The following is a 24,052-nucleotide window of genomic DNA, read 5'->3' as shown; positions in this document are numbered from 1 at the left end:
AGATTTTTATCCTGAAATGCTTTAGCCTTTGTTTCATATCCTAAACTCTGTTAGATACATGTTAAACTATTTACATGGAATTTTTCAGTGCTAGAGTTACTACAAACCATTACATTAGGCACTCACCTTTTTATGTCCCAGGTTTTGTTATTGAGCAAATTCAAAATATTTCCCATATGGCGATAGACTGTTAGCTTTTCTGACAATCATTTATGATAATTTCCCTGGAGATGCAAAGCTGACTGCAAATGGTGTGGGATCTTCAGCTGGTGTTAGATAGGCTAGTTAACCTATTTCAGCACAGCTCAGTCTAGAATATAGGTTTGAGAAGACTTTTTTTTTCATACCAGCTCTTAGAGTAGCAGACTTTGTCACTACCCAAGTAGCTCCCAGTAACTTCTATAGGAGTTTTTTATGAAAATTCCAGTATGAGATCTCTTGAGCCTACAGAATTTTATTCAGAATAACTATTTTGGATAATTTCAGTAATATTATCATTCACATTCATCAGCTATTTACTCACAGCAAGGATCTTTGTGTCATCTTAGATTTCATCTAGTTACATTTTGGGTGCGGAGATCTCAAAGCTGATGACAACCCCAGTCAAAAGGCACAAATGATATTCTTAAAGAGCCCAGCATTTTAACTGTGTTTGCCAGTGTGAGAGTTCACAGTCTTTCTTCCACTTTTTCTAGCTGTGGTTAGAGAAAGTGGATGATAATCCATAGCTGTGGAACCTTAGGACTTTTGCTTTTTTGGCCCAAATTCCTAGCCAGTAGGTGGCATAAATGGTGCCATTCTGTTAATAGGAGCAAATGATGGTGCAAACTAGCTTCTCTCTGGTGCAATGCTGTTCATTTTCCAGAATTTAAGTGCAGCCAACATTTTGTTACTTCCTGGTTTCCACTGTGTCTTTTCAGCCTGATCTGCACACAGAAAGCTTGCTCTGGGCCACACTGTCGTGGCTGTCACAGTCAGCCAGCTTTCTCTCAGCTTTTCTGCCTCTGATGAGTACAGTGGCAATGAGTTCCCTCATCAGCCACAGGAAGCCTTTTGGAGTAGAGACCTAACGATCCACCCAGCATCTCGGGCAACAACCACCCATTATTGCCACCTATCCATCAGGGACCACTGATGTGTTTTCCCCCCGATGAGCCTGCAGACAGGGTGCCAATTCACTCAGCACTGTTAACCAGAAATGTGTGTTAACACCTGTTAACTCTTCCATCTCGACAGCGTGGCTCAGCGTGCTGCAAGCCCAAAGAGCAGTTGGATTAGAAAGTGTCAGGGTAGATGGAGAATGGTGTGATAAAAATAAATTCCCATCCGAATCAGTTCTTCCTGAAGCTTCTATGGTTAAGTTGAAAAGCATGGGGGCTCATACTGCTTGCACATCTGTGTGGTCTACATTCCTCTACAGGATCTTGAGAGCTGCAGGCTGCGTCTGGACCCTGAGATGGACCGGCACAGGTATGAAAGAAAGATCAGCTTTGCTGGGGTTCTGGATGAAAATGAAGATTCAAAGGATTCCCTGCACAGCAGCAGCCACACCCTCAAATCTGAGGCTGGCTTCGAGGAAAAAAAAGGTTTGTCAGCACAATAAGGCTTTTGTATTCTCAGGGCTTGTGAAGTGGCGCTTGACTTTATGTTTTCATTTGCATAGACTGTGTTAAAAAGCAGGCAGCCATGGAGTCACGTGGCTTTGAATCATTTCTGAGACGCTTCTGGCCTTCAGGGTTCAATATAACAAATGTGAGAAGCAAAGATGTTAAATTTTATAAAACGCTGCTATGACTGAAACTGACTGAGAGCATTGCAAGGTTTCTAAAAAGGAGAATGCCTTGTCTGAAATTCTCAGTGGAATGATGAGAGAAGCATCACTATTTGATTCACTTTAAAAATAAAGATCAAAAGTGTTCTTGTTTGTTTGTTATTCTGATTACAGTTTTTCATTTTGGGAAAACCACAGATAGGAGGGAAGATTGGGATCTTTCTGTGAAAATCTGTACTGGTTTGGAAGTCATGGCATCTCACAGAATTAGTGGTTGATCGCTTGATCTCGTGAATTCTTTGCTACCACATGAAAAACACACACCTGTGTGGCTTTTGATGGCTAGCAGATTAATGTTACCAACATACTGTATACTGTACAAGCAAACCTCAAGCTCACTGTGTTTGCTGAGAACAGCAGATTGTTTCCATTTTTGAGCCATCTCATGCAAAACTCACATACTATCTGATGGTACAAGTGTTGCAATACAATATACAGTCATCGTGCGTATTTGCAATTAGAGGCTAAACTGCCAGACCGTTACCTGTAAATGATTCTCCCTCTAACAAGTTTTCTAGAACTGTTTAAATTCTGTCTCATAATAGCCATGTAAAGGTGTAGATGTTTGAATGATAATTTTGATGATTGTTTGAAAAGGATAAATGTTTGATGACTGTTTGAAAAGGATGGAGTCTGTGGCTGGTTATCCTCTAGGAATTGTAATGTCTATTAATGATTCAGAGGAGCTTTTATTGACTTCAGGGGCTTTGGATAAAGTTTGCATTGTCTTCAGCTGTGACCCTGCCACAATTACTGGAGAAAATATTAGAAATGCTTCCAAGACTTACATGGTATAAAACTGCCCCCAAAATTGTGTGTCAGATGGGACAGTTACTCCTGTGAAGACAGCTAGGTATCCACCTAAGAAAGGTGAGCTGGATAAATTCATGCTCAACCTCATTTTTTGTACCCTTGGCGTATTGGCAGCCCAGAGAAACACACAGCCTTATGGTCTGTCTAATAGTCTAAGATCAGTGGGATAAGACATCTCTAACTATTTAGATGAGGAAAAGCTTGGGTTTGGGGTTGGGGTTTTTTTTGAAGATAGTTATGACAATTACTTGAAATCACTTTTCAGCCTCTCAGGCAGCAGTTCCATCCACTGGGATGTTACCTGAGTGGGAGAATGCCTACAAGCACACAGTCCTGCTGGAAAATGCTGGTGGCCAATCTCTAACTACCCTAGTTTTTTTAGAGACAATGCTGACTTAGGTTTTCCTTCATGTGTTACTGTGCTACAGGCATAATGCAGAATTGAGTTATTTTTGCAAAGATAGTATTAACTTTCTGCATCCTTGATTCTGTTAAATGACATTTTCCCTGCAGTTTTAGTTGGGGTTTTTTTCCCATTCTCCCTTTTCCCTAAACTGTCATGTAGTATTCCTTTGCTAAAGATGCCTCTTTACTACATTTTAGGGATGGGAAAAGTGGTTATGGTAGGAAGGCTGAATCCTAATATACTAATATACCCTAGCAAAAATGTATTTGCAGTGTTTTGGAAGCTAAATAAATGCAAGATAATGTTTTATTTTAAAATTACAATAATTATGTTATTTTCTCTGGCCAAAGCATATTCTTCTGGGGATCCACCTGGGCCAAGCATAACAGATGCAGAGGCATCTTTTGTAATTTACACTTTTCTAGATAAGAAAATGTTATTGTATGAATGTAACTACATTTTTCTTGCCTGAAGTGACAGGTTTCTTTATCTCAACCTCTTTGATGAGTACTAATCTGTTTCCTTTCATTTTTTCCGGAGTGTTAAAAACTTTGCTCTCATTGCTCACCCGAGGCGTGGCTTAACAGCTATCCAAAAGCTACGAGTTTACTGTATAGAATCTGCCTCAGGTAGGTCTGAAATACAGACACTAAAGCTAGGTAGATGCAGGCTCTCAGAGGATCATTTGGGTGCTAAAACGAGATTCTGCAGACTTCATGAAATGCAGTTACAAATGCTTAAATGGTTTTGCAATCGGGGAACTGAGCCACGTATTGAGGCTGATCTGAACAGAATTCATGGAGTAGTGATTGCTAAGGAACTCAGCACTGGAGGGAGATTCTCTGGTCACTCAACAGTGATTTGCCCAGCTGATTCATGAGGACTGAGGAGTAGCTCTTAAAACCTATCCAGCTGTCTTCGGCCAGGACATTAGCCACTGGAAATGGGAGTGGGAATTGGGTTCTGGAGGCAGGAGTAAAGGTGTATTTGATTTTTCCTGAAGGCAAAATACAATTCTATTAAAATATTTTGCTTACCCATGGTATCCAAAAAGCTGTATCCTCTTCATTCTCAACAACACACCAAAAGGTAATCAATCACACATGGCCTTGCCTGATTAGATCTGCAGTAAAATGACTGAGTGTTGCAACATTTGGACTGACATACTGCCATTTACTGCCTTTGAACTAAGAGGAGAATGAAAGTGCAAACGGTTGGTGCTTTGAACATTGAACCATTTCATGTCTGTGCTCATCAAAAATGCAGAGTGTCAATGGATGTTGTTAATGCCTGAAAGCTGCTGATTTGTCTGAAGGAGAGGATCTACGTGCTCCCGTTTCCTCTAAAGCATTCTAATGATGAAGAGTAACATGCAGAGACACGGATTTATGCAAATCTTACTTCAAACAAGTCTTGTGTGCTAACCTCATGAAGCAGACTACTACTGCAGTCACACGTGCTGTATGAATAAATAATTGATCCTACTGCAGAGCTCAGTGAGGTTTACAGAACCCAGGCCCACAGGAAAATAGGTTTGTCCATGGTGCCTTGTTCATGCTTGGGATTCAGCCGTTTATCCCTAGCAAGAAGTGATTCTGCACTAATGTAAACCCCAGGGGCTGGCAAAGAAAACTGCAATTTACATCCATTGGGCAGATCCTGTTTCCTGGCAGGAATTGATTCAAATTGGTGTGAATCGTAGGTTTTCCTTGTCCACATTTTGGGTTTCTGTTAGAGCAGCTGACTCTACTTGCTGGTGGTTGAACGAGGGCTAATTCCAAATACAGACAAGGCCTGAGGTGACGTACCAGGTCTCCACGAAATGAGGCGCTGAACACATTTCCGTAAAGCATCTTTACTGCCTGACTGACAGAGCTGCATTGGCGGTGGCTTTGGAGGGAGCCTCTGGCCCCACATTCCTTGGTAGAAGAAAAGACGCTGCAATACAGGCTGGCAGCAAAGGGTCGGGAGGGAGGGGAGGGCCAGGATATCTTTCTTTTTTCAATGGGGAAAAATTAAGGGGAAAAAAGTCCTCTTTTATTCTTTTAATACAGTTCCCAGCAGGAAGATCAGGATAGGAGGCTCCCGCTTGCTCCAGATTAAAGGAACCCGCAGTTTCCGGGTGAAGAAGGGGGGTTCCCTTTCCAGCATTCGCCGGGCCGGCAGCCTAAAGAGCACCAAGTTATCACGGCAGGACTCAGAGTCTGAGAATGAGGAGCTGCAGCTGTCCCACAGCAGGGACACTGTCACTGATATAGGTAACTTAGACGAGTGGGTGGAAAGGGAGGGGACAATAGGCAGGACCTAAACTCTTGATGTGATTGCAGCAGAGCTAGAAATGACAAGAGACCCCCACCCCAGCAGGCTAGGAAAAACCTAGAGTCCTCTTCAGGGACTGCCTGAACAAGGGCCTGGGAGGAACACGGTTCAAATCTGGGGTGCAGCGTCAGCTCCGTGCTCAGGTTGTCAATTCAGAGCTCCGTGTTAGAGCATGAACTCTTGGAATGCTGGTGCCTGCCAGCCAAATGCATGCTGTCTTTAGGGGAGCACATGCATGTGTGTATACGCACATACACACACCCCTAAACCATATGAATACATGAGGTCATACGCATATATGATATTTTATTGTCCATAGTAACAGATAGGAGATATATATATATGTATGGACATGCACTTCATATTCTGTGTAGGATATGATGTCTTAGGCATGTCATATGACATGTAATATATATAGTCCTATATGTAGAACATAACACGTATGTGCTACATACTATATTTCTACATATTGGCATATACATATATTTTTACGGTTTACAAATGCTTTCCTTAGCCTTCAAAAGATGGATCACCATGTATTTATCTTATGGAAACCAAATGTGCATCCTGCCACAAGAAATCTCCATCACAGTTGAACTAAAGGTGTTCCCTCTGCTAGGGGTGTTAACCAAAAACTATGGTCTGGATACATTTGGAGCTGAAATAACCTCCCAAGCTTAATGGTCATTTTTATGTTGTCCAAAAGATGCTTCAGTAGGTGAACATGGAGAGTGGGATTGCCCGTTCTGTAGACTTTGGCAAGTCACAGTTCACTTAAAGAGGAGAAAGAAAGGCTAAACCAGAATTCATCCCCAGCCATCTCTTAACAGCGTTAACTTTAGTTTTATAGGAGGCCCATAAGTTATGAAATGGCTAGAGTAAACACAGGGATCAATGAAGTTCCCAGAGAAATCTCTCCCTTGACTGAATTCTTTAGGACTAGTGTGCTAGAATCAGGATTTTTTTCCCCTTTCATCCCCATGACATTAGCAGTTTCCATGGGCAATTAGCAATGACTTTGCCCATTGGCATTTCCAGTTGAATGCCACTTCTGGTTGGATTTTTGTTGACATTTTTAACCACAGAGCCCAGTCAATGCAGATCATTAAACCAACCATTTGCAGCATCTGAATGGTGCAAAGAATTTGTTTCTGATGTTTTTTGTTTACCTTCTCCCCTTCCATTAAAGAAAAAAGCGGGGAGGGAGCAGTGTTTGCTACTGACAAGATGGCCTGCGAGCCAGGTCTATATGGTTCTTGTAACTGTCAAGCCAGCATAACACAAGGATTGGGGAGGGGTGTCCAAACACAGTCTTTCCAGTGTGGCATATTCTGTGTACTCTGGTCTGTTCCCACAAGGCTGGCCTGGCTTACAAGTGCTGTCCCTAGTCTTAAAGCACATAGGGAACAGTAAAAACAACCACCTTTTGGGTATTTTTCTTTTGAAGAAGGGAGCCCTTGGAGCGCGAGCGAACCTAGCATTGAGCCCGAGGTGCTGAGCAACACAGGCACGGAGGAGAACTATCATCGGAACATGTCGTGGCTGCATGTAAGTATGAGTCGCCGGCAGCGCTCTCAAGGATGGCATTTTCGGTAGGAAAACCTTTGTGTGGGCAATAACCAGGTCACAAGCTGTGCTTTCTCCATGTAGCATCAAGGATCTGAAGTGTAAGTAAGCTGCGACCTTTGGAAATTTTCTGTTTACCATTTCTAAAGTGGACTAAAACCAGAAAGTTTTTGTCTTGCTCCCTCTGACTATTTCACATATGTAGTTTGTGAGGGGAAAGGGACTATTTCTCTCTGGGCACTGAGGGACAGCCATGCTACCTCAGCTGAAAAATCCGTAGCTCGGTCTCTTATCTCCAACATGGCTAGCAGCGGGTAGTTCAGGAAGAGTAACAGAATGGGCAACAGTGTGAGCTGGGCTCCCAGCTTCTGGGAAATGACATTTTAGAAGCTACTTGAGCTGGAGGTCCTGTTGTGACTACTATGTTTACTAACTACCAGAAGATTTTTTCCTAGGGAGTTTTTCCAATCCCTTTTTGAGCCAATTTATATATTTTTGTCTCCATTAACTCTATGGCAATGAGCTTAATTATGCACCTTGTGAGGAAAAAGAAACCTTAATTTTGGCACATTTTCTTTGATTCCATTAGATGCATTCTATCTCAATGTCTAACCCAACAGGGCCTTGTGTAGTTTTGACTCTATCCAACAGATGGGGAGTGGAAATATGGTTTGGTCATGCGGGGCCTAAGACATCCATTTTGGGGATTTCTGTTCCTATGATTTAGACATGCCAAAAGTCAGTTGGCCAAGTCTACATAGTTCAATCCACTGGTATCCAAGGACTGTACACCTCTACCTCTGTTGCCTCATGGCATGCTGTGATGGTGCAGTACAGTCAGTGTGTTCTTGTGCACATGCTTTGCAGAAAAGTTGGATTGACTCCCTGTGCACAAATTGATTGTACCCTGCACATGTGTATGAGGACAGATGCTTTTTGAGTTCTGAGTTGCCTCTGGGAAAGACAGCTGCCAATAATGAGTTGATATCCCCCTCTTTCCCCCAAGTATTTCATAGTCTGCTCTCAGCTGTGCCATTCCTATGGGGTGTGGGCAAGAACAGGCTTAATCCAATACTGTGACGCAGAAGCAGTTCTTGATAGTTGTCTTTTTTGGAAGACAGTGGCAGAGCAGTGAACTGGAATGTCATGTCTTCCAAGTTAGTACCTCAGTCCCTGAACAGCCCTGCTTCTCTGTCAGTACTCTAATGCTCTTGGTAATGCTTACACCTCATTTGGAAATTCCAGTATACTAAACTGAGTATGTTAGACATGACAGCGTGTACTAGGCGATGAATTGCTAGAGGAAAAAGGCATCTCCCTAGCTAGCACCTTAGGAAAAATCACAGTGCCTTTGCTCAGTGTGGGAGGATGCATGGACTGATAAATACAAGGCATAAACTGAAGGGAATTTGAGATGTTTGTCTCACTTTACATGTGATTAGTCTGCATAGGAGAAAGGAAGATTTGAAAAATCACCCGTTCCAGTTAATGCCACGCAAGTACCAATATCACATGAGAACTTTCTCTTTCTCTTTGTTGGAAAGAAGGTGTGGGTGGATGGTCACTAAAACTACAGGCAAAACAAAAACCTGCTTTACTTAATGGTCATGAGCAAACCACTCAAAAGGATCACTAGTTCCAGTTGCTTCTATGCATGCACCAGCATTTCCTTTAGCTGTCCTTTACGGCAGCCCAGAGCGTGATGTCCTCACTCTGTGTCAGTGTATCATGACTGTAAGTTATAACAGTGGACCAGAGACTGGGTAGAAGCTATACAATGCTGATCAGATTTATACCATTTGCACATTGATACAACACTAGTGGCTTGAGTTATTCCTGATTGACCCCAAAATAATACGAGGCCACAACAGGCAGGCAAAGACAATAACCACACATACAGAGCACACATTTATTTTAAATTAAGCTCTTGACTTTTTAGAAGCCTAAATGTTTGATGGTTGAGAGTCATGTGGCTGCCTTACTTGAGAGCGCCAGCAGACTGCAGCTGCACAGACCATAAATGGATGGAAAAGGTGGGATAGCTTCTTTCTGGTAGTTCTGGGTATTTCTGCACTAGGTTGTAAGATGAAGAGAAAGATTCATAAAGGTCAGTTATGACCTGCAGCATGAATGGCTTGGGGATGCCTGTGTGTTTTCTTCAAAGTGCTACTGAGTTTGTGTGTAACATGAAGACCAACGTGCAAAGGGCTGCTGGACTGAGCTTTGTTCCTCTGGGAAGAAATGCTCTGAGTTGCACCAGAGAGCAGCCACTGGAGAGTAGACTTACCCAAGGCTGGCTTTATTTAATTAGTTAGGAACTAATAGCAGTGTTGCTGCAGCAAAGCAGGGCTCAGAATAGCTAAATGCCCAAATATTTACTCTTTCTTAGATGGGTTTTAGAGCTCCTTGCTGCCATATGGCAACACCACTAGAAATAGTAACTGAGCCAGCTAACATAAAGCCAGGCTGGATGGGCCTACCCAAGCACAGTGAGGGAAGCATATGCAGAACAACTGGCACAGCTTATTCCTACTTGAGAGCGAACTGAGACATTTCCTTTCGCATTCTTTGAAGGAAACTAACCCCTGAACCTGGTGGGTTTGCATCTTTAATGATGATTGAGTAGTTGACAATTGCCATTCTAAGTCCCCATCTCAGAGTGGCAGTACAACAGCTTTTCTGCAAACTGAGAGAATACTGTTTTCCTCAGCCTTAATCTTGCCACCAGCCAAACATACACATCTACAGCAGCTCTCTCTCTTTGTCTGCTTTGTTAACACTAATGTTTCTTTAGCCATGCCTAGCTAGTTTGTAAACCACTTGCAAGTATGGAGCTCTGCACGGACACCCATACCTTTTCAAAAAGCTGTGTTGAGCTTCATGCCTCCCCAGCTAGGCTGTGGAAAAGGTAGCTTGACTGTCCCCATCACTGACTGTCCTATGCAGTTCTCTGTGTAACTCCCTTTTCTATAGGTCACTATTCTCTTTTTCCTTTTCAAGGTTATGATCCTATTATGCAACCAGCAAAGTTTCATATGTACCCACATTGACTACTGTCACCCACACTGCTACCTCCATCACAGCCGGTCCTGTGCTCGCCTTGTCCGGGCCATCAAACTCCTGTATGGAGACACAGTGGACTCTCTGCGAGAAAACAGCACATTGAACAATGTGGCAAGAGGCAAAAAACAAAAGGAAGTGAGTAGATGGAAAAATCTGAATGTCGGGGGGTTTGTCTGGGCAGGTCACAATTACCTTCAAAGACTGAATAATGTACTCTAACAGTTCTTTCATGAAAAAATGAGCACAGCCCTTCTTAAATACAACTTTGCTGTAAAAAACCCTATTAAGTCATTTAGCATTATGGAGGGAATGTAATGTGTATTGCTTGGGAAGAATCTTAGTTGCTGATAAGGTCATTTAAAAGCTTATAACCTGACTTTAATTTTAATATTCTTTTATGGCCTCTACTTATCAGCCCCTGGAGTCCAGTCTCTTTTTTCATGTTTCTTCTCATTGGTTAATAAGAATCACTCTTGAAATTCTTGTAAAATCTCAGCTCTCAGAGCTGTTCCAAGAATTGTATACATTAATCTTTAACATTACAGTCTCTTTAGTGACATTTTGATGACCAGTTCAGTGGGCTATTCAAAGAAGATTGTGATCTTTCAGCCATATAAGTGGTGCCTTTAACTGCAGTGGAAATACATCTCTGCTTTCAGTAAAGTGCCCACCCAGGTACCAACTGAGTCATGCCAACAGTTGGCTAATACTTTCATATTCCTGGCCACAACAGACAGACTACAGTTATTCTGAATGCTTGTAATGGTGGAGTCATTCAACTACTTTTCATTAACATTGAAAACAAACGTGTTCATGAAACTGTCATGAAGATTTAATTTGGGTAAAGAGGCTATCGTCCCTGGAAGTGGAAAATGAAGGAGTAGGAGACAAGTTCATAACGTTTCTTCATCAAACAGTGGATTGATTGTTTCCTGTCAAGTTAGAAAATCGAAGGGTATTTGTATGGAACAAAGCACAGAGCAGATGGAACAACAGCTCATGATTCTGCTTTCCTGGGAACAGTAACCCCCATATATTTCGTCTGGCACAGAAAAGTAGTGTATCACTTAGTTATTTAGGAAGAGGGACAGTCATTTCCTCCACAGAAGGCAGGCTTGAGATGAGCAGCTGGCAGTGTTCATGAAAGGTAGCAAAAGAACACCGTGCATTACTGTGTGTTGTTTCATCTCCAACTTTGAATTGCATGGCAAAGTAATATACATTTCATCATCCATCAAACCATCAAAGCCTTTAAGCAAGAGCAAGGAAAAAAGAGGTTGGGGGATAATAAGGTTTCCTACAAACACATGCACCATGTTTGTACAGACCTCACTGTGGGAGAGCAATTGATAACTTTTGAATTTTATGTAACAGTAGATTTTCATCCTGCTTCCTCATGCTCTGGTATTCTCCAAGTGTGGTCATTCTCTTGACTGCATGGGCACCATTTCCACATTTATCTGGGTTCCAGGGGAACCTCTCTTTTACTGTCACAGCTTGCAGAATGAAAGGCTAGAGGTAGCTGCAATATGTGGACCTGGCTATGTGCTCCATGGGGCTTGTGAGCTCTCTGATAAACGAGGACTCCTGTGTTAATCAGCAGGCTACTAACTTGAGGAGAAGGGTCTGTGGCAACCCAGAATTCTGGAAAAAGCCCCTGGTATTGTGAATAATGAACATAAAAAGGACTTATCATTATCACTGTCACTGGCAATCTGCTAGGGACAACTCTCAGGCAGGCATGAGCTCAAGTCCTGAAATGTGTTGTCACTTATGCTTTTTGGGGAAGAAAAGAAGATAAATGTAGCTGAGAGGAATCATTGTTGTACACACTAAACAGCTCTGCTGGGAAGTTTTTAGAGTGAAGCTGTAGACTTTTTACCTCTAACCTGCTTAAAGTACTGTTCTCCTGAAATACATGGGTGTGCCGCCTGTGAAGATTACACAGCGCACATTCACATTCCTCATTTGGTTTATTGGCTTCTGCCTTACGCTTTTATTCAGAAAAGCATTGTTAAAAAGAGAAGAAAATTGCATGAGAGATAGCATCTCACTGATACTAGGCCTGTTGTCAGCACAGGAGAAGGCTTAGTGTTACAGCTCTGGTACTAGACGGCTTCTAGTGTATGGAAATTCCTCTTGTACATGATCTCCTCCCTTTCCACATTTTGGGAGACTGAAATGTGAGCTCCACTTTCTTTTTTTTTCCTTCCAGTGCTCAGACAAGTCGTGCTTGAGAACTCCTTCTCTAAAAAAGAGAGTGATTGATATCAACTTGGAAGGGAAGAAGGACTCTGGAATGCTAAAATACATCAGGCACCAGGTACTGACTAGGCCGTATGCTAGTTAGGGAGGCTGATGCATGGATGTCACTTTAGACTGCAACAGGAAGGAAAATGTATATGGATCTCCAAGCCCATGTGAAGAACTGTTCCTGAATATCAATCAGTTCAGACCGGAATGTTTTCCCCAGCTGAGTAATACTAAATTTAAGCCTCTTAAGGTGACCCCATCAAAGAATCCTTTAAACACGTAGCTCCATTAAATCGCAGTCTGCATCTCTGGCTTCCCACAGCAACACATACATCAAAACTGGGGATTAAAAAAAAAAAATAGAAAAAAAAGAGTAAAAAAAAATTCAATCCACAAATGTGTTTAAATACAACCTGTCAGTTTTCAGCAAGAGTTTTCTTTGTTCTTTCTTGTTCAGTGTTCCTGAAGAAGCAACAGGCCCTTCACAGGCCTGTTCTTGGCAGTCTGTGAGATTTTCATGGATCTGTATCAGTGTTTGTGCACTGCCTTGGGAGAGTTCCAGCTTTCCTTTTGTCCTCTTTATCAGTGTTTTGGTGACATGAGTGACTAGCAAAAGACTCAAGGAACTAGCTTGCAAACACTGCTCTTTCCTTGTAGGCTGAAAGCAACATTCTTAGGTGGAACATTATCTGAAATGGCTGAAACTAGAGGTTATCAGTAGGTAATCTGCAGACCAGAACTAGGGCATAATTACTGAGTGTGTTCACTGTGGGTAGTTTGCACAACTCAGCTGTAAGGCATGACTTGTTTTTTTGCAGGTAATGAGCCTCTCCCCTGCACCTTTGTCACTGCTAATCAAGGCAGCTCCTATCCTCACAGAAGAGATGTATGGGGACATCCAGCCAGCAGCATGGGAGCTCCTGCTCAGTGTGGATGAGCACATGGCTGGAGCAGCAGGTAAGAGAACAAAATCACTTAGTATAGCTACCTTGGCTGCATAACTCACAGTAGATCACAGGGCCTTGCAAGACAGCTTTGTGGTGGAGGAGTCTGAATGCCACCAAGGGTTTCTTGGGGGCTGTTTGGTTTTCATAGACCTTCATGTGTTTTGTGCTCTGTACAAAAGAGGTGGTCAGAAGTATGAGGAAGGCAATCTCTCAGACCCTGGTTGTGGGTGATTAGAGAGCATCAAAATTAGTATTTGTGTTTAGCTAGGTTTCTAGTCAGAGGAAACACAGTGATGTAATCTGTCCAGAGATTACTGAAGTATTTTTTATGTTGCCTCATGGAAATTGTCAGTACCAGTTGAGGGCTGATATACAAAAACTGAGAAAGGCGATGAGAGTGGAAGTGTCATACCTCCTCTGTTACCCTGAAAGGAAAATTCTCATGTTACATGGAGACAGCAATGTTCCTCAATAATTAGTCTTATGGTATGGTATTTATCTAAATAGTCAATTTCCACTTGGTATTAAATTGTGCAGATGACATTTGCTGATGACACATAGTTGAGAGGCATCTTTAAGACAGAAGATTAGAACATCATATACCTGTGAGAGTATTACCTTGAAAAAGAAATTCCAGACATGGGATGAAATTTATTACTACGAAGTGTAAGACTATGTCCTTGCAAACTAATAAGAAGATTTTTTCTGTTATGAGCTTGGATCTTCTCCCATGGAACTGATATAGGTTCAGAGTATATCACTTGGCCAGATGGTGATTGACTTAATGAGCAGAATTGAGCTGTGGAAACAATAAACACAGTCAGGATGTGTCAGAAGAGGTATTTCATTAGAGATTCAAAGTATTAATATTGTTGTAAAGCACACTGTACAGTTATCTAGAACACAGAACTTCCATGCACAATTCTGGTCACTGAAGAAAGAGACATTTCCATGGGACAGGTACAGTGAAAGACTGTTGGGACAGAAGGAAGAATGAAGAGTCTATATGATGAGGATATTTATTTAATGGATTCAGATGACGACTGGGAGGGGATACTGTTGCTCTCCATAAATACAGCAGACCAGGCATGGAGGAACAATTATTTAAGCCATGGTAGCATAAAGATGAGTATGAACTTTTGATGACCTTTTTCATCTGGAAAACAAAAGATTTCTAACCACCAGAAAAGAGAGAAAATGCACTTAGGTTTAAGAGTTTGTGAAAAGAATTAGATGATGTGACTCAGGAGTTCCTTTCTAGTTTTATTGTCCTGTCCAAACACTCATAGCCAGTGTGTGCTAACACCAGATGTTCAGAAATCATGAGCCCCAACCCTAGAAACTGTGAACATCCCTCACACACAATACACAGACTGCTTAAATAAAGCATAAAGCAATCAACTTTCTTTGTAAGCCAGTCTCCCACAACTTTCGAATTCTACCTTTCTCCTCCCCCAGCATCCAAGGAGATGGCTTAAAGATTGCCATCTTCCCCAGATTTGCACGCCTAAGGGAGCCATCACAGGTCTTCTTACACTGAAGATTAAATTACAGGCATTTTTATCAAAAGCTGCTAACAATGCAAGAGTTTTGAAGTGCTCCTCAGACATCTCTCCTCTTTTCATCACACTTCAATCTAGTTTACCAGTCCTTCATTTTCCACAGCTGGCAATGAATTCTGCCCTGAAGTCCATTGTTTGACTCCAAGTCTCATGTTCTTCATGCTTCTCTCACTTTCCATCTGCTTCACCAGTGCACAGGGCACTTCCTCAGCCCACAGTTCTTCTCTGTGCTCTTCCCTTTACCTTTGCCTTTCCCAGGCCAACTGTGCAGACAGGAAGAGAAAGGAGCAAAACAAGAGAAACAAGCTGCCTGAAAGTGCACTGCTTTCTCCCCTTCAAGTCCCTTTCTGGGGGATTAATTCTGGATACTGTTCCTCTCTTATCAAAAACTTACCATGGCTCACAGGGAAGGGAACAAAGCTTTGCTGCTCTTCCTGAGGACTCCTAGCTGGCTGCTCCTCCAAAGCAGCCTCTGAGATTCATCTTCCTCCTTCTCCCCTTCCTGAAGAAAGGATTAAAATCCATTTGAGGGTCTGTAGTAGCTTTTTTAGTAGCGAGTTATTTCAGCCCAAGCATAGATTACATTCATCGTGGTCAAAACCTGAAAACCCATAATGTTTCTATCCACAAGCTGGACAAAAAGATGTGTTGGTGTACAACAGTACCATCTACTGACCTCTTCCAAGGCTGTATTTCTTTTTTTGGTTACTTCAGTGTGAGCTCACACTTTTAAATCAGTCCTACTTGACATAACTACACTGAAAAGACCAAGAGTAGAAAGTTCTCTGAACTGGTGAAACAGGAGGGTCCCTACAGATCTGAAGCAGAAACGGGAGTCTTCGCAGTGCAAGGCAGGACCTAGGCAGTCAAAGAGCAGCCTTGTGTTTCTGCAATGTTCAGACTGCCTCCCATCAGCACAGCTCTCATGCCTGGCACCTTCTGAATAAGTTGAGGCAAACACGATGGCAAATGTCCTCTTTCTACTGTGGAGGAACAGCAATCAAATCTAGAGAAATTGTCTCCAGTGACCTGTGGTGAGCTACTGATCAAAGAAGCCATGGACTTTCTGACACCCACTGCACTCCCACAGGAACACTGTTCCCTCTGCTTTTGTTTCCTGCTCAGTGTCCCTCAGACACCATCTAAATGAATTGGCCTCCATCAGGCTGGACTTTGACTATATCTGTTTATATTCAGATATGCTCCATTGAAACAACTATGGGCCAGCTCAGCTTCTATCGTGCTGTTTTCCATTGTGATCTGGTCCTTTGTCTCACAATTCGTAGCAACTCAGTTTTCTCTTGGAGGCAGACTGTGATCATTGCATGGGGCCCATTTAACTAAGAACGTTTCTTTCTTGTTTCATCCATGAAAATGGACAGGTAAGACCTCTACTGGGGCACTGCCTCCTGATCTGAGGGGAAGGCAGAGCTTCTATTAAACCAGCCTTTGTTAATCATCACAGAAATTACTTGCAGTGAAATCAATTAGTCCTGTTACTTCAAGAGATGCTTCTTATTTTAAACCAGTCAATGACTGAGATTTTTAGTGAGAAGAACAAAGCTGTATTTTATTTTAAAAGCAGGTTTTTCAGAAGCTTTTACAAGCTTCACATGTAACGCTGTGTGGCTCCAAAAGGTGGAATCACACGTGCTTGGTTTCATGAAGCAGTACAATTTTCACTGGGTCTGGTAGACTGCTGATCTCGTTTCTGGAGCCAAGATTAGGTTTCTTTGGGTGGGGGGTTGTATAGCTGCAGTTTTTCTCTGCCAAATAAACACGTTATTAAGAAAAACGGATGATCAGATGTTCTCTCCCTGCAGCTGCCATGTTCCTGCTGTGTGCTGTGAAAGTGCCAGAGGCAGTTTCTGACATGCTGATGTCCGAATTTCATCACCCGGAGACAGTGCAAAGACTGAATGCCATTCTCAAATTTCACACGCTTTGGAGGTTTAGGTATCAAGTCTGGCCAAGGATGGAAGAGGGAGCACAACAGATCTTTAAGGTAACTAGGACACATGAAACACAATGTTGCGGTTAACAGCTTGCCTTGTGGGATAGATGTGTAATGACACACTGCCATGAAATTGCTTGAAAATCTGTTTAGAGAAAAAAAATGGTTGTGTAAGTCACACTAGTGGGGGAGGTGATATGTAGAATTCCAGTATAAAGTGGGGAGAGTATAATGGGGACACAGGTCAGGAAAAACATCAGAGAAAGGAAGAAATGTGTGTCATACATGGTGTTACATTGTAGTGACATGTGGGATTGGCAAAAATTAGCAGGTAATTAATGTCTTGGGTACTTGTGCTCATGTTTAATTAGCAGTACTGACTATAATAATAGTCTGCTGTGACAAAATGTCTTTCATGTTTTTGTTTAGATCCCTCCTCCAAGTATAAACTTCACTCTGCCTTCTCCTGTCCTGGGGATGCCATCTGTGCCAATGTTTGACCCCCCCTGGGTCCCTCAGTGCAGTGGGAGTGTGCAAGATCCTATAAATGAAGATCAGTCGGTAAGCAGACATTGTGAGAGTAAGCACTGTTTTTTCTCTGTAGCAGCATGGCGGAAGTTAAGCCAAAAGATGTGCACTAAACTCTGAGTTTTCTTGTCTTCCTCAGCTGGGAAAAATCTAGTACACAGTCCATGTAGGGCATACAGAATTTTCTACATGGGCATAAGGCTTTTCTGTTTGTTCAATGAGGTACTGTACTGCATATCATATCCCTGTGAGAGATAGGAACTCAGCTCTTGGGAGCACACAGCTGTTCTCTCTCCAAGAGAAGAACAGTTCACTTGAACTGTTTTCTCTGCACTGGTTCATGTGTGTCTCTTAGGTGAAGTCTGTACCAAGGCTTATTATAGACATAGCTCCAAGAGAACCCTCCTGGTGAATCTCTGTTCAGCTAGCACTAGGCTGATTTGTATTTAGAAACCGAGTTGCTGAATGTCACTGAGGTCTCTGGCAGAAAATGCAGAATGTGTGCGTTTGAGCTAACAGCTTCAGGCTGTTTCTTCTCTTTTCTTCCCGACAGAAGTCATTTTCAGCCAGAGCTGTGTCACGTTCCCATCAGCGAGCAGAGCACATCCTGAAGAACCTGCAGCAGGAGGAAGAGAAGAAACGCCTGGGGCGGGAAGCCAGTCTCATCACTGCCATCCCCATCACTCAGGAGGCCTGCTACGAGCCAACCTGCACACCGAGCTCAGAGCAGGAAGAAGAAGGTGTGCTCCAGGGCCAGGAACTGCATTCCAGGAACCGGAGAGCACCTGCCACCAACATAGGGCACTGTTTAGGGGTGTGATATCCAGGAACATTGATTATTAGTGTTAGGAAAGTCACAACCACATCCATTTGTTGAAGAGTCCAAGTCATTGGGAAAAAGTGTAATTAAAAATTAGTGCAAGAAAAACACAAAACCTTGGACGTATTGAGTGCTCCCTGTGTGCCCCTTACCCCTCTACCAGCAGCTTCAGTGAAATTTGCCAGCATTTAACATCTCAAAGCTCCCAGCATCTTGCAGGATTTAACACAATGAGAATATTCAATACTAGGAATGAAATTTGTTTTTCCTAAATTTAACCCCTTAATAATTAAAGGGTGGGAGGAATCACCCTTTGGCAGTACCTGTCTTAAGACACGTAGCTTAGGATAGACTGAATTGCCCCTGGTCCAGGCTAATAGAGCACAAATATTTCATTAAAGGCATTCCAAGGCATGTGCCATTAGGTGAGTACAGTGATGTTCAGATCTAGACATATTTGGGAAATCTGTGTGCAGAAGTCCCAATTCTTAGGAAAAAGTAAGCACCAGCAACCATGATGGTTGACAGGATGTAGATGAAAAGAAGTATAGAGCCAACTCAGTTACAACGTGACTCACTGAAGCACTGAACACGCTTATGGAACAATGCTCTGCTGGTTCCCAAAGCATGAGCAAATTACCTGACAAATCTTCACAGATTTTAAATTATGCCTTTTGAGTGTTACGTGACTTGAATTTCCAATGTTGCAATTTAGTTGTAAGTGTTGTCCTTCAGAAAGTTCCCTAAAGTCTGTCAGTTGGATCTGGATTGACATTTCCTGTTCTCTTTGTCAGTAGAAGAAGTTGCCAACTTGGCCTCCCGCCGACTCTCTGTGAGCCCTTCCTGCACCTCCAGTACATCTCATAGGAACTATTCTTTCCGCCGTGGCTCTGTCTGGTCAGTGAGGTCAGCAGTCAGTGCAGAAGGTGGGTTGACTTTCACTTTGGAGCATCCTTTTCTAGGATTTCATTCACTGTAAGCCTTTCCTGTTGACCCGTAAAGCTGGTGGCATTTCCTTTTGCTGAATGTATTCCCAACCTTGAGCCACTTTATAATAAATTACTGCCCTGTGTTGTTTTATTCACCTCTGCTGTCTCAATGTCCTCCCTTACCTCTCATGTTTTGTTTAGAGACTAGTGCCATGGAAAGCACTCCAGCTGAAAAGTGGTAATGAAATGGGATTTCATCAAAAAGGAAATGGGTTCGCTACAAGAAAATAAATGTAAATAGGAAATATATGTATTTACAATGAAAATTCTTGATCAAGAAGTTGGCTGGAGGCTCAAGTTTCTTCTTGGAAACAGCAGTAAACCTGCCATGCTTGAACAGTGATCAGACAGCCTATCATTTTGTTCTGTTTGTACAGCACCTAACATAAATGTTTATCCAACCTGCCTGGAGAATACCACAGCTTATTCACTAACACTCATCTTCTACTCTTCTTAATGTTCCAGATGAAGAACACACTACAGAGCATACTCCAAACCATCATGTGCCACAACCACCTCAAGCTGTGTTTCCAGCGTGTATCTGTGCAGCAGTGCTCCCCATTGTCCATTTGATGGAAGATGGGGAAGTCCGGGAGGATGGAGTAGCTGGTACTGATCTATGTTAAACTTCAAAGGATTCTTGCTCAAGGGTGGCAGAACCTGTCAGCACTTTGAACAATGGCTTACATTTGTTAAGTGCCATAACTAAAGTGGAAAAGAGGTGTAACACAACCTTGCATTTGCTCACAGTTCTTGTTTCCTAGAAGTATTCTGTACTATATATTGTTATGAGTATATATGTTTGTTAAGAAGTTAATGAATAATCTTTTAAAACCTCACAGACTATTTGAAAGTCGATTCACAACAGAAATGTGACTTTGTAGGGGTTTTCCTTTTCTTCTCCATTATTTGTGTTTGGTTTTCAGGGGTTTTGGCTCTTTTGGGGCCCTAAAAAAGCCCCCAGTTCAAGAAAGATATTGAGAAGCTGAAGAGGGTCTAGTGGGGGGATACCAGGATGATAAGACACTTAAACTAGGTATTTTGTAAGAAGTGATTGCAGAAGTTAGGCTTGTTTGGTGTGATGAAAATGAAACAAAGAATTAAAGGAACTCTAACTTAGAGGTTACAACTTGCGAAGTTCAAGTTAGAAGGAACTTCATAACCAGGAGCATAGTGCAATCTCTGTTGATTCTCCATCCACAGTGATTATCAAGCCTTGGCTAGTAAAAGTCATGGTTGACAATCTGGTGTAGGTGACAGTCCTGCTCCAAGTGGGACTTGGACTAGAGACCTCCCAAGGTCTATTCCCACCAACACTTCTTTGATCCTATGACAAACAGTAAGCCACCTATACACAGCTTGAACATTTTGGTTATGGTTTGTGATGTATTTGTTTCTCTAAAATGTTTATAGATGGTGGACTGTTGCCCTTCCTTCACTTCTCATCACTCATCATGTCAGCTGATTGCACATTTAACTTTCTGTTACATTTTTTATTCAGTTTTGGGTGGATGTAGTCAGCCACCTAAATAATGTATGTGTCATTTTGTGATCAGGAACGGAGTACTGAAAACAAAATAATGAATAATTCTCTATTGTTGTGAATCTTCACAGGATTGCCATTAATTACGCTGTGGGGAGTTGATCATCAACACAATTCCCTGCTGATTCTCTAATGCTGTTCGCCAATACCAGATAAAATCACTCAATGAATCACCATGAAATTGAACTTCTATGCATGAACAAAAAAGTACATGAATTTATGTTTTTTAATTGCCAGTTTTGTCCATCTGGAGATGTGAATCCAAACAGTTATTTCTTTATTATTCATCTGACTACAGTGGTGAAGTGTTTCCTGTCATATCATCAGTAGTTAGGGAAGGTTCATTATTGCTTGAGATGCACTTGTGGCCAGGAATCCTAGTGCATCAAAGAGGCTCCTGTGTGTTTCAATACAAAACATGACAGTTGTGGTAGAAGGTTATGAACTTTTGCATCTAAATGTGCCAGTTCAAGGCTTTTCCAAGTGAGACGGCTCTGACTTTGTTTTCTTTCTCTTTTACAGTAAGCGCTGTTGCTCAGCAGGTCCTGTGGAACTGCTTAATTGAAGACCCCTCTACAGTTCTGCGCCATTTCCTTGAGAAGCTCACAATCAGCAACCGACAGGTGAACTATTCCTCTCCCCAGTGGGTGTATGTATCGCTTAGAGCAGCGGAGCACAGCTGCAAGCAGAATCACTCTGTGGGCATCACTGGAGAAGGACATTTGCTATTATAATGTAGCTCAAAATCTTTTAGGCCATATCATCAGTTGGCTTCAATCTTTGTCTACTAATATAAATGGGACAAAGCTGATTTACCACCACTAAGAATCTGACTTGCTCTAAGCCAGACTTTGAACAGCTGCTTAGTGAAGCACAACCCTTTCTATCTAACATAGGCAATAATGCCTCCACCCATGCCACTCTGTTCAGCTTTCTCTGAAAGATGGGGGTGGCCTTGTCTCTCCCTGGCATATTAGACTGCTTTCTAGTGCCATGGCTAAGCTTTAGGGAAGAAAGGCATACCAGTTCTGACTGGGTGAAAGACAGTGAGACTATCCATACCACTTTCTCAACTGCACACTTGGTGTACGATATCAATCATAGCACTGTCCTCATCTGCCAAGCAATCACCTAAGAACTGACTACAAAATGAATATTAAACCCTGAGAAAGGCTAGGAAAGTCTGCTTTTTGGTTCCTTGAGTAATCAGGTCTCAGTGGCCTCACTATTCCTGAGACTTTGGAGCCATAGTCCCCAAAGCTTCTATTTAAGTTCAGAGGGTCACTTCTGTTTTTAAGTATCTTGAAAAGCTCAGCTTCAGAGGCATCTGAGCTATCATAGTCTGCTGTTTTACCATCTCTTCATAGGCTTACTACAACCATGAGTACAGAACACAGAAAACAGGTGTATTTTCTTGGAAGCTTTCAGCAGATATATCACTGGCATGGGTTGTCCTATGCATATTCATGCCTATAACACTAGCTCAAATCTGGGTTAAGAGGATGAGGGCCACAGAAGAAATTTAGGAGACAGTCTGTCTATCCTTAGCTGACAGTGAGATTCCTTCCCCTCTATACTCCCTTCTCACCATAAGAAATGTACTATTCTACATTTAGAGCAGGCAGCCTCTAAAGGAAGAAAAGTTAGGTTCTGCCCGCACCTCCTACCCAGCAGCAGCTATTGAGATGAGCTGAACTAGATTTCACAGATCGTCTAGGTAGTCATTTGTTGTGGTAAGCCACACAGGCATTATCACAGGGAGAGGAGTGCAGAATCAGGATGCTACAGTCAGTACAAATTGCAGTAGGAGGTATTAGCCTCTCTGAGATAAAAAAGAAAGACATTGACCTGGGTGCTGTGCCCTGGGCCTTATTTTGGGAAATGCGGGAGCAGTCACAAGCATATAGTTCTACTTCATGCACTGAGAGACAGAGCTGAACAAGGGAGTATGGAAAAGGGGAAGAAACAAAGCCAGAGAGAGCAAAAGGGAGAAATCCATTCTCCATTCTGTGATGGAAAGAAAAAACATTTTCTCTTCTTCCAGGATGAGCTGATGTATATGTTAAGGAAGCTTTTGTTGAACATTGGAGACTTCCCTGCCCAGACATCTCATATCCTCTTTAACTACTTGGTGAGTAGCTTGTGGGTCTACTGTGCAGCCCAGAATCTTAGCTCTGCTTACATATGTCCTCAAAAGTTAATGTGCAAGGAAATAAATGCTCTTAACTTTTCCTATATAGCTCATATCTGCTTCTGGCTGTGGGTGCAAGTCACCAGGCTTACACCAACCTTTCAGTCCTTTTAGGGATAGGAAAAAGAACCTTTAAGTTTTTATTAAATCCCTAAGCAACGTGTCATGGATTTCTGTATTGAACCACGGACAATGAGTTGTAGACCAATAGAAGGATCCCAGTGCCAGAAACCTTTAATTATTTTACTTAATTTTGATTCAGAAAGTGCTTTGCTCTTGGACAGTACTATTGCAGCAAATCTAGCAACTTCTTTCAAGATCGTGGAAAATGCATTTCCTGCAGTTAGGAGGTGAACCAGACAAGATGTATGCTGCTCTGGGAGCCCTCTGTTGTTTGTGTGTCGTCTGTGTGGCAGCACACCAGAGCAGAAGGCATAGGAAGTCTCTTATTGCAGAGGTTCTCTCTTTTCTGCTTCTACAATAGCTTTTAAGGCTGGGCTGCAACAGCACTTTTTGCCCCCCACCCTCATCCTCTCTAGAAGAAGGAAGATTGTTCTGTAGTATGTATAAACTTTCAGAATGTAAGTTTAATGAGTTTATCCCTCTGAGTGAAGAAAGGTAGAAGAACAGTATTTTTGTTCTGTGTTTATACAATGCTCTGCACAGTTAGAAGAGTGTGTATAATCTGATATTCCTCTTACTTATTACCTGCAGGTCGGACTGATCATGTATTTTGTACGCACTCCATGTGAGTGGGGCATGGATGCCATTTCTGCCACACTTACCTTCCTTTGGGAAGTGGTAGGCTATGTAGAAGGACTCTTCTTCAAGGATCTCAAACAGACTATGAAGAAGGAACAATGTGAAGTGAAGCTGCTGGTGACTGCCTCAATGCCAGGTATAAGAAATGGGTTTTTAAATCTCCTTCACTTCCAAGTTCATGACCTACTCTACCAAAAAGGAGATCCATCCAAACTGGATCAGAAAAAGACCTGCTACAAATGGCTGCATGTTCTAAGACAGTTTTCCTTGAGTTGAGGATTCAGTCAATAAATTCCACCGCTAATTTCCTGAGATGCAGAAAGCCACTTTAAGAGCTCTAAAAGAAGCAAACAGAAAGTGAATTAGAACAGTCTTTTCCACCCAGAGCTTTGTGCCAGTTGGGCTGTGAAAGGCTGGCAGGATGATCATTGTAAGACTGTAGACTGTTTGATTTGATGCAACCTCTCATTTAAGTCTTGAGAGAGCCCAAGAAGAGCATGCTGTG

At 42.3% G+C, this 24,052-nt stretch overlaps 1 protein-coding gene across 5 annotated transcripts in view; it reads left to right on the top strand.

Annotated features, from left to right (window-relative positions):
• The window catches only part of UNC80 (unc-80 homolog, NALCN channel complex subunit), a 133,601-nt gene that overhangs the window by 61,835 nt on the left and 47,714 nt on the right, over positions 1-24,052 (top strand). For 2 of the 5 annotated variants that reach the window (XM_074872614.1, XM_074872613.1), the window contains exons 26-39: positions 1,421-1,586; positions 5,105-5,308; positions 6,817-6,917; positions 9,936-10,133; positions 12,214-12,321; positions 13,070-13,208; positions 16,584-16,765; positions 17,144-17,275; positions 17,796-17,982; positions 18,857-18,988; positions 19,517-19,660; positions 21,117-21,217; positions 22,639-22,725; positions 23,500-23,683. In XM_074872614.1, the coding sequence (XP_074728715.1) occupies positions 1,421-1,586; positions 5,105-5,308; positions 6,817-6,917; positions 9,936-10,133; positions 12,214-12,321; positions 13,070-13,208; positions 16,584-16,765; positions 17,144-17,275; positions 17,796-17,982; positions 18,857-18,988; positions 19,517-19,660; positions 21,117-21,217; positions 22,639-22,725; positions 23,500-23,683 (2,065 nt within the window). The remainder of the gene's footprint in view (positions 1-1,420; positions 1,587-5,104; positions 5,309-6,816; positions 6,918-9,935; positions 10,134-12,213; positions 12,322-13,069; positions 13,209-16,583; positions 16,766-17,143; positions 17,276-17,795; positions 17,983-18,856; positions 18,989-19,516; positions 19,661-21,116; positions 21,218-22,638; positions 22,726-23,499; positions 23,684-24,052) is intronic. The other 3 variants (XM_074872617.1, XM_074872616.1, XM_074872615.1) reach the window with 2 other exon arrangements.

The sequence above is a fragment of the Strix uralensis genome, chromosome 6 (genome assembly GCF_047716275.1).
Source record: "Strix uralensis isolate ZFMK-TIS-50842 chromosome 6, bStrUra1, whole genome shotgun sequence".
NCBI lineage: Eukaryota > Metazoa > Chordata > Aves > Strigiformes > Strigidae > Strix > Strix uralensis.
The sequence above is the reverse complement of the archived record's forward strand: the minus strand, read 5'-3'. Positions and strand labels throughout refer to the sequence as shown.